The sequence below is a fragment of the Micromys minutus genome, assembly GCF_963924665.1.
Source record: "Micromys minutus genome assembly, chromosome: 9".
Lineage (NCBI taxonomy): Eukaryota > Metazoa > Chordata > Mammalia > Rodentia > Muridae > Micromys > Micromys minutus.
Window position 1 is genome coordinate 41,707,817 of NC_137978.1, and position 10,659 is coordinate 41,718,475.

The following is a 10,659-nucleotide window of genomic DNA, read 5'->3' on the forward strand; positions in this document are numbered from 1 at the left end:
TCGTGAGACAACCAATCCTCCACGACTTCTTCCCGCCACCGCTACCCCCACCTGACCCTCTCCCCAGAGAAACTTCCACAGACTCCCTTTTCCTCGAGGATGCAGAACCGGAGTCTGACACCTTGCGTCCCCCAGGCTCCCCGAATACGCACCACCACCCACACGCCGGAGAAGGGAGGGGACGCGAGCGGACCACAGCCCCCGCCCATCCCCCTCCCCGCCGGCCACCGAGCTTTGTCCCACCTGCCGAGAGGACCCCGGTGCCGCCTCCGGCCGCCCCTCCCTCGGGCCGTCGACCACCGCGCCACCCGTGAGCTCCGGGCTGGTGGTGGCCCGCCGCGCCCCGCCCCCCGCCCGCAGCCCGCCCGCGGCCTCACCTCACCTACCCTCTTTCGGGGGCCGGTCTCCACCTCCCGCTCCGCCATGTTGGGCCCCGCTCGGAACCGCGGCGGCTCCCGGCGCGGCGGCCGCGGCCCCTCTCGGCCCCCGCCCACACTGCAGACACGGCGCTTCACTCGCTGCGGTCCGGTCCCCTTGGCCCCCGCCGGGCCTGGCGCGGGAGTGACGAGGGGGCGGAGGCCCGCACGCTGGCCGCAGCTCCTGGGGTCCCACGGGCGGGCGCGTGGTCGCGAGGGCCTGCCGGGGCGGGGGGGAGGGGGCCGGGACTCGGGGGGTTAATGGCCTCCAAGGGGCCCCGTGAGTAGGATTATTTTCTCTCCGAGAAATTCCTCCGCCTGTGGTTTCTTAAAGGGATCTCCAAACCAGCCCCTTGCGCGCGCCCCTGATGCGCAAGCGCGCTACAAGCCCCTCCTCCCTTTCCCACCAAGCCCCCGGTCCTGAGCGTGCGCGGTGAGTGGCCCAGGCTAGGCCTAATCCTGTTAGTCTCTTTGCTGCCAGCAGCTGCTCCCACCACTCAACTATGGCCGCTTCCTTAAAGGGACCATGACGAAGGGATGATGTCAGGATCAAAGATCTTAACTAAAAGACTATCTGGAGGAATGGGTGAAATGTGAGTGAGGGGTTCACATCACCACCCTACACCTGACTACAGAGCTATTGCTGAAAGGAGAATATGCTGATGAGCTGAAGTTCTAGGTGAACCTTTGAACATGAAGAATCCCAACCAAGAAGAAAACAAGACTGTTATCTCAAGGAGAAACCAACAGCTTGTCAAGAAAAGGGCGTAGACGATCAAGGAACAACTTCCAACCTTAAAATCAGATCCACTGATGGTTTTGAAGACAGAACCAACAACTGAAGATAATTTCTTCAATAGCTGCTTACCATTAGAATACCAAAATGGGGAAGGATCTTAGGCACCATCTACTCCGTTGCGTTCAAAGTTAGCATTTTAGTATGGCCATTTGAAGTAAATTAATTTACCTCAAGATATCTAGCAGCTGGTGAGGAACTAGAACCCAGTCTGGAATTGCATTCTTCCAGGATTCTGAACACACAAAACTGTCTTCAGGGCAATAGAACATAAATTGTGAAGAGCCTTGATAATTCAAGAACATAGCTGCTCTCCTGGGAAATCTCATGGTAATGACCCGCAACTGCTGTGTGCCTTCATTTGCCTCCACTGAAGAAACTTGATCTGACTTAAAAGATGGGAGTTGAACTGTCAAAGCAGAAAAATCCAAGATTAGGCACACTGATGAAAGCCAAAGAGAATGTGAGCCGAAGTCCTCACATTGGATTCTTTTTTTTTTTTTTTTTTTTTACTTTAACTCCATTTATTTTATGCTGAATTTATTCCTGTGCCATGAGCTTTTGCTTCTTCAGTTTCTTCTGGGATATCTTTTTCTTCCGTGCAACCTCCTCTTCTGGCTTTGGAACGATCTGTTCCTTCTCCGTGAGGATCATCTCAATGTGGCAGGGGGAGCTCATGTATGGGTTAATCCTGCCATGAGCTCTGTAGGTTCGCCGGCGCATCTTAGGTGCCTTGTTCACCTGGATGTGTTCAATGACTAGAGAATCTACGTCTAAACTCTTAAGTTCAGCATTACTCTCTGCATTCTTAGGCATATGCAGCAAAAACTCAGCACTCTTTTTTGGCCAACGTCCCTGTGTCCAGCCCCACTGTTTGGCCTGGGCGCACCTACCTACGCCACCGTTGTAACGCCGGAATGGCACACATTGCTTCTTTAAAGTGACATCCTTCAGATACTTGGTGGCTTTACGGATATGCATATCCTTGATTGCCTGGGCAGTTTCCCGGGTGTTCTTAAAATGAACACGAAGGTTTGAACCTCTGGATTTGCATGATTTTGTGGGGTTTTCTGGGTCAAGGGAGTAGCGAACCATCTTTACAGGTCACCTCTGGCCGCTTGCAGGAAGAGCTCACATTGGATTCTTAATGAAGGCTTAGGTACAACAGACAGACATATAGTAAGAAATATAAGGAAATTAGTTTGGGTGGGTTCAGGTTGGGTTGCATTGGACTAAGTTACTATGTAACAAAGGGTGGCCTGGAACTGGTGGTCCTCCTGCCTTGACCAAGTGCTTGGAGTGCTGAGATACTAGGAAATCCCCAAAGAACTAATTAAAAAATATATAAGTCTCTGATTGAAGAGTTGTCCTTCTCCATGGCAATACTTATTCTAAGGGAGCCTAGAAGCCCCTATACTTACAAGATGATACTTCTGTGTGTTGGTCAGTAGCTCTTTGAACCCAGGACCTCTGGTTGAACACTGAAAAGGCTAAGCATATCCATGTTGGTCCTTGGTTCTCCATTAGGCCCATTATCTTTTGTTTCACTTATAAATAGAACAAAAAAAAAAAATTCATTCCTGGCAGATAATTTTTTTAAATATTCTAGACTATTTACATGCCCAAGGCAAAAAAGCAAATAGAAATGTCAAGATGTTTTTAGGGAATGCAGTTAAATATAAGTCTAGATGGTTTCCACCTTTTTATGAGCTGTAGAATACTCCTAATAAAATCCAACAGCTTGGTACCAGCCTGATCTACATGAACTATCTAAAATAAGAAGAAAAAAAAAATAGAAGCAGAACTTCTAACATTCAACTGAACATGAGGAACCCAACTTCAGCCTTGCCCTTTTTTCCTCAACTCATATGCCCTATCATTAGAAAAATGCTGGGCTCTTTTTTTTTAATGGTTTAAGTGCATTGATTTAGGTCAGCTACACTATATTTTCTTCTTCTGCAGTGCTGGGGACCTCCCTCCCTCGTGCTAAGAAAGCATTCTACCAATGAAACACACCCCAAACACATTTCCACAGTTTATGATGAAACCAAAGCTCAGATAAGATGTGAATAGCATAAGATCACACAAAGGATTATTAACGTTGTCTGGACTGGCACCTTGACTCTCAGCCTAGGGCTCTCAACTACAACAGGAGGTTTCTAGGGGTCTGATAAGTTGGGTCTTGAATAATAGGTGTGATTTGCACATTCCAGATAAAGTTCAAGCATGCCGGGGATATTCGATGCATGTATTTATATAGAAGAAGAAAGAAAAAGTGTGGAGGAAGCACCACAGAGCTAACCAAAACCTACAAACAAGTTCACAGAAATCAAAAAGCTAGCCCAAGGTCATTAAAAGCAAGACCAAGACAAAATGCAAAGATATGTACTCCCTGGGATACTTGAAATTTCATAAAGGCTGCAAATTGATGACCTTGTAGCCAAATCTGTCAGACAGATACAGATATGATTTGTCTGAGTACAGTTATGTGGTGTTAGTAACATTTATTTTGTGACTTGATTTTCACATTTGGAAATGGGTTAATGGAAGGATTAAATCAGTAAACACCTGCAGACCTCTTAGAACACTTTGGTTCGTGTTACAGTGTCTTAGCCACTATTCTGTGGCTGTCAAGAGACATCACGACCAAAGCAAGTGTTACAAAGGAAAGCATTTAATTGAGAACTTGCAGCTGGACATAGAGCACACCTTGAATCCCTGCACTCAGCAGGCAGAGGCAGACAGATCTGTGAGTTTGAAGCCAGCCTGGTCTATGGATCAAGTTCCAGGACAGCCAGATCTATATAGAGAAACTGTCTTGAGAAACTAATAATTTATCATTATTATTATTACCATTTAATATTAATATGTATTAATAAAATTTATTATCATCATTATTTTATTGAAGGCTTGCTTACAAGGTTCAGAAACATAGTCCTTTATCACCATAGCAGGGAATCTAGTACAAAGCTGTAGCTCATAGCTACATTCTGATCCACCAGCTGAACGAAACTGGGCCTGGCATAGGCTTTTTAAAACCTCAAAGCCCTCCCACAAGGGCATGCTGCATAATCACTAGGCATTCAAATTATGAGCCTATGGGCTATACCACATACCATATTAACATTATTTTTTTAATATTTATTTTATGTGTATGAGTATGCTGTACTGCTTTCACACACACCAAAAGAGGGCATCAGATCCCATTACAGATGGTTGTGAGCCATCATATGATTGCTGGGAACTGAACTCAGGACCTCTGGAAGAACAGTCAGTGCTTTTAATCACTGAGCCATCTCTCCAGCCCAACATTATTATTACTGAAGTGTTTTTTGGCTGGTTGGTTGGGTTGGTTTTTCAAGACATAGTTTCCCTGTGTAGCCCTGGGTGTCTTGGAACTTCTTCTGTAGACCAGGCTGGCCTCAAACTCAAGAAAATCCTGTCTCTGTCTCCAGTATGTTAGGATTAAAGGTGTATATCACTACTTCTCAGCTAAAGTATATATTATTTGTTAGTGTGTGTGTGTGTGTGTGTGTGTGTGAGAGAGAGAGAGAGAGAGAGAGAGAGAGAGAGAGAGAGAGAAAGTTGGGTTGGGGGAGGGACAAGTGCAGGCATGTGTGTGTTAAGATCAGAGGTCATCTTTGGATACGACTGTAGTATCCAAAGACCCAACTCAGGTCAATCATTTGGTTTCTACACCCAGTGCTTTTACCCACAGAGCCATCTCAGAAGGCTAATATTTTCTTGTCTTATTTATTCATTTTATCTTTCTAATTTTAAAATTGTATTCCAAAATTTAAGTGTAATAATTCATCTACAAATCTACTTTTCTGACATCTAAAGTAAAGAAATAGATCTTGAATATAGTGGGGGGGGGAGTACTTTGCAAATATCCAGCTGATTCAATTTCGACATCTGTCATAAGGTTTTACTGCTGTGAACAGACACCATGACCAAGGCAAGTCTTATAAATGAGAACATTTAATTGGGGCTAGCTTACAGGTTCAGAGGTTCAGTCCATTATCATCAAGATGAGAGCATGGCAGCATCCAGCCAGGCATGGTGCAAGAGGAGCGGAGGGTTCTACATCTTCATTTGAAGAAAGCCAGGAACAGACTGGGCATCCCCAGGCAACTAGGAAGAAGGTACCAAGCCTACCCCAACAGTGACACACTTCCTCCAACAAGGCCACACCTCCTAATAGGGCCACTTCCTGGGCCAAACATATACAAACCATTATAAGGACCTTTTTTTTTTTTTTTCTTCTTAAACAGGGTTTCTCCAGTAATGATGTTTATATAATTCTTTTGTATCAATCCTGGTTTCACCAGGCTTGAGCAAATCTCTGAGCTAGATGCAAGCCTTCTCTTGTCTACTAGTTGGAATCATTTTCGCATATGTGGACAGTGTCTTGCAGGTCGAGTCTGAAAGTTGTCTCTGTTTCTCAGAGCAAGAAGGAAGACGTTCTATAATGAAGAGTTGGAATGGGGAAACTGTGCCCAGGTCTCCTGATGGATGGCCACTCCCCTTTCTTCTTCCTTTTACCCTGTTATTAAATGTCACAGCCTCACAGTTTAGCTGTTCTAGATGGAAGAAGTGTGTTCTCTGGAGCGTGAGAGAATTCTGGGTACAATTTGCACAACTAAATAGACTAAATGCAATGAAGGCAATCCAGCAAGTTTTTTTTTAACTCCATTAAAGCCTATTTTAATCTTTTCTAATTGGAGAAATTCTTCTCAGGACTACCCTGCAGAGAAGAGCCTGACTTAAGATGTTGTGATGGTTAGACTTGATTGCCATCTTAACTGAATCAAGATGTACCTAGTGAGCAGTTTTCTCAGAGTGTCTTTGGAAGGGTCCAGAGACAATTCCATAGCAGCTGACCAGGCCTTTGTTCTTTCGAGTGACACCATTCACTAGACTGTGGTTCTGCATAGAACCACAGGTGGAAGAAAGCAGAGCCTGCCATCATATATTGGGTCACTGTTTGTATTAGTCAAGATTCTCTAGAATCACAGAACTTATGGGTTAGTCTCTACATAGTAAGGAAATTGTTGATGATTTACAATCTGTAGTCCAAATCCCCAACAATGGTCAGCAGTAGCTGTGAATGGAAGTCCAAGGATCTAGCAGTTACTCAGTACCACAAAGCAAGCAGGTGAAGAAGAGTCTTCCTTCTTCCAATGTCCTTATGTAGGTCTTCAACAGAAGGTGTGGCCCAGATTAAAGGTGTGTTCCGCTACACCTGGAGCTGGGACTTGCTTTGTCCCAGATGACCTTGAACTTAGAGATCTCCTTCAGTTAGTGTCCTAAGAGCCATATCCTCAATGGATCTAAGGTGAGCCTTCCAGTTCTGGATTGTGGTTCATTCCAGATACAGTCAAGCTGGCAACCAGGAATTACAGTCCTTTAATCCTAAATCATACAGAATATATCCAGAAGTTCCTATAGATCCTAGAGAAGATAACCGGGAGCCAAGTTGAAGGGCAGTCAGTGGCTATGTAAATTCCATAGGTCTAAAACAAACTAACAGACCTCAGAAAGTGTTGCTTGCCTACAAGCTCTGCAAAGACTCAACCGGGTCAGGCTAGGAGATGGGCTGTTCACTACTGACCAGCAGGTTGCTGAACATCAGGGGAAGAAAGGAAAACTGGAACTCAAGATCTCAAGTTTTCCCTCCTGCAATGCCTCCCTCTAAAAGGAGACGCCATTTTTAAAAAATAGGGCATTTACATGAAATTCTAAAACAGACTTCTAACCATCTCACTGAAACATTTAATCAAAACTGACAGTTACATAGATAAGATGCCCTTCAGAGACCCCGAAGAAAATAAACAATACCAGGATACAAAGAGGAAGGGAAGTCGCTGTAGATAAGCTAGTCAGAGACTGTGTTTTGAAGGTGAATTTATCACCTAAAACGTAAATAATTACCAAAAGCACAAAGCATTCCAGGCAAAGGGAACAGCAAGAATAAAACCTAACAAACCCAGTGGTGTCAGCACTCCAGAAGCAGAGGTAGGTGGATCTCTGTGAGTTCGAGGCCAGCCTGGGCTATAGCAAGTTCTAGGCCAGTAAGGCCTACAAAGTGAGACCCTCTCTTGGAAAAGAAGAGGGAAAAAAAAAAAAAAAAAAAAAAAAGCCATTCCACAGAAACGAACCTGAAGTACTCAGGCATAGCCACTGTTCCTAGAACCCAGTAAGTACTCAGTCGCAGGGATAGAGGATGATGTCAGAAGAAAAGACAACTGAAGAAAGACTTTTTTTCTTTTTTTAAAGACAGGGTTTATATGCACCAAACTAGTCCCTACTTTGCTATGAGGCTAAGGATGACTTTGTGGGAAAGTCTTGTGATCTCTGGACAACATCAGGGAACTAGGGTGGATATAATTGAAGAAACTCTGGCAGTCCAGGGAAACAATAACAGTCAAGAATATTGGTAAGGGAGACTAGCTGAACTCAGATGACTTTTTCTTTTTTCTTTCTTTCTTTTTTTTTTTTTAAAACTAAGCGGTTGGTGTAGGACTATTATGTGAAATGAAGTAGAGTAGATTTGAGGGGCCAGGGAGAAAGAGAAGAACAACTCCGGCATGTTGAATTTGACGAGTGTCTTGCACATCCCAGTAAAAGTGTCCAATAGGCAGCTGGATATTGGAGCCTGGGCTTCAGGAGAGACAACAGAACTGGAAGTGGAAGACAGGAAGTCATCAGAATAAACCTTAGACCAGAGAGCCTTTCCCAGGGACTATAAAATGCAGTATGCCCTGAGGCAGGCTGACATATCTCAGGAAGAGAAAGAGGCCAGGAAGGACAGAAAAAAAGTGAGGTCTGGAAAGCCAATAGAAGTCTTTCAGTGGGCTGCTGTAGCTCAAGGAACAAGAGCACTCAAACCTGGAAAACCTCATGGTGGAAGGAGAGAACTGACTTTTGCAAGTTGTCCTGACTAGCACAGTAAACAATGGCTTTTTAAGACATAACCAGGGGCAGGTTATGACCCAGCATTTAAGAGCACTTGTTCCTCCAGAGGCCATGAGTTTGATTCCCCAGCAGCCACATGGAAGCTCACAACTGTCCGTAGCTCCAGTTCTGAGGAATCCAATGCCCTCCTCTGACCTTCAAGAACACCAGACACACAAGTGACACAAGCAAACATTCATACACACAAAATTATAGTAAACCTAAAAAAAATGTCTTAAAATATAAAACCAACTTGTACATTAATTTTAAAAAATGCTATTATCCCCAAAAGGACCTGTAAATACCTTCTTCCAGAAACTTCCCATACACACTTCTTGACTTTTTGAAAACCTACTAATGTGACCAATAATGAGCTTACATTGTGATCTTAATTTCTTTTACATATTCTAGGCAGCTCTGTGGTTTGAATAGGAATGGCACCCATAGACATATCTGTTTAATTGCTTGGTCCAGAAAGAGTGGCATATTTATAGGGTGGTTTAGAAGTGTTTAGGGCTGGTGAGATGGCTCAACGGTTAAGAGCACTGACTTCTAAACACTGTTTAGAAGTGTTTAGGGCTGGTGAGATGGCTCAACGGTTAAGAGCACTGACTTCCCAAGGTCCTGAGTTCAATTCCCAGCAACCACATGGTGGCTCACAACCATCTGTAAAAGGATCCGATGTCCTCTTCTGGTGTGTCTGAAGACAGCTACAGTGTACTCATATACATAACATGAATAAATTAATTTATATAAAAAAAGAAATGTTTAATTCCCCCCCCAAAAAAGAAATGTTTAATTCCGTCCTGAGACCTCTACCCCCTACTCAGTGTTCCCAGCTGTCCCTAGTGCCATGTTGGGTTCTTCTAGTGTTGCTGTCATGAAGAGGGTGGTTCAGCAGCTCTGGCTGGAGGCCTGGCTCAACCATGTGCAAGTTTCCCAGGCAGCTGCAGACTCGAAACAGTTCTGTCCGCAGAATGGTCAACATGACCCTCGCTGACAGGAGTGTCTTCAAGTACAAATCCCTTGAGACCCCAGAAAGTCTGCTGTTTTCTATAGTCATATGTCTTGAGGTATCTCAAGTCACGTTTCATGAACCAGTGAATATTCACGAGAACTAAGTTCGAGGTCTGTACACAAGATTCTACTTGTCAGCCCTTAACATCTACCTCTCTGAATTTTCACGGATGTCTGTTTCACAAGGATTAACTATTTTATGTACACGGGCTGTAGCATACAATAAAGCAGCATACAAAATAAAAGGAAAAAATGTTTAATCCCATGCCTCCTTTAACCATTTAATTCCCAGATAAAAGACATACACAACCTTTATATTTAGAAAAAGCCTTAATCAGCACAAGAGCTGGGCAGATATCTACCCCCTATGCTGTTAGAATCAACTTTCCTACAGATAACCACAAGTTATTCCTACATTTCATTTGGGCTGTTCTTAACGCCAATTGACTAGCCCTCAGGGCACGTTTTCATGAACTCAGCAAGGTGGCTTCTTCCTCCTCTTCCTTCCACCCTCTCCCCCTGGTCTCTCCTCCTTCAACCAGGTCACTCCAAAACCCACCTACTTCTAAATCCTCCAGTAATTGGCTGTAGTCAATTTTCTGTAACCAACAGCTTTAAATCAAGGAACAAGATATGCACAACAGAAGCTTGTAAACTTGAGAAGTCACTCTTAGGCCTAGACCTTCAGATATAGAATTTAGCATTGCAATGCATATCAACAGACCAAACCTCACCAACAACCTCTGCCTTGTTGGAGGAAGTGAGTCACTGTGTGGCAAGCTTTGAGGTCTCAGATCCTCAAGGAAGTCTCAGTGTGGCTCACAGTCTCCTCCTGCTGCCTGTGGATCGAGATGTAGAACTCTCAGCTCCTCCTCAAGCCAGGTGTCTGTCTGCAGGCCATCCACGTTTCCCACCATGATAATGGACTGAACCTCTGAAACTGCAAGCCAGCCCCAATGAAATATTTTCCGTTATAAGAATTGCTGGGTTCCTGGTGTCTCTTCAAAGCAGTAGAAACCCTGAGACAAAGACCCAAAGCTACAAAGTAGTATTACTGAGGGCTTACCTTTCTACTTTAAGAATTGGTGGGCTGGAGAGATGGCTCAGCGGTTAAGAGCACTGATTACTCTTCCAGAAGTCCTGAGTTCAATTTCCAGCAACCTCATGGTGGCTCACAACCATCTGTAATGAAATCTTTTGTCCTCTTCTGGTGTGTCTGAAGACAGCTACAGTGTACTTACATACATAATGTAAATAAATAAACTTTAAAAAAAAAGAAGAAAAAACAATCAGGCCATGTTATCGCATTAACAGAGTAAAAGGGAAAGCAATTTCAGGATCTTAATTAATGCATTAAAACTGTTTGGTGAAATTCAATATTCTTGATAGAAATGTACCCAGAGGAGGGAACAGAGATGACTCAGCTGTTAAGAGCACTGACTGTTCCAAGAAGATCGGGGTTCAGTTCCCAGC

General features: G+C 44.2%; 2 protein-coding genes and 1 pseudogene across 4 annotated transcripts in view; 1 reads left to right on the forward strand and 2 right to left on the reverse strand.

Annotated features, from left to right (window-relative positions):
* ZMYM4 (zinc finger MYM-type containing 4) overlaps positions 1–737 on the reverse strand; it is a 99,477-nt gene extending 98,740 nt beyond the window's left edge. For both annotated transcript variants that reach the window (XM_080921565.1, XM_080921564.1), the window contains exon 1: positions 387–737. In XM_080921565.1, the coding sequence (XP_080777691.1) occupies positions 387–425 (39 nt within the window). In that variant the 5' untranslated portion in view covers positions 426–737. The remainder of the gene's footprint in view (positions 1–386) is intronic.
* Positions 738–1,666: 929 nt separating this feature from the next.
* On the reverse strand, positions 1,667–2,372 carry LOC308424734 (large ribosomal subunit protein uL22-like). Its single transcript, XM_080921888.1, has one exon. The coding sequence runs from the start codon at positions 2,305–2,307 to the stop codon at positions 1,753–1,755; it is 555 nt and encodes a 184-aa protein (XP_080778014.1). The 5' UTR covers positions 2,308–2,372; the 3' UTR covers positions 1,667–1,752.
* A 6,650-nt stretch (positions 2,373–9,022) lies between these two features.
* LOC308424812 (guanine nucleotide-binding protein G(I)/G(S)/G(O) subunit gamma-5-like) lies at positions 9,023–9,228 on the forward strand (annotated as a pseudogene). The gene has a single exon. The product of its transcript is annotated as a guanine nucleotide-binding protein G(I)/G(S)/G(O) subunit gamma-5-like (transcript).
* The last annotated feature ends 1,431 nt before the right edge of the window (positions 9,229–10,659 follow it).

Excerpts from the sequence above, each read along its gene's own strand:
- LOC308424734 (XM_080921888.1), bottom strand. The coding sequence starts at position 2,307 with ATGGTTCGCTACTCCCTTGACCCAGAAAACCCCACAAAATCATGCAAA.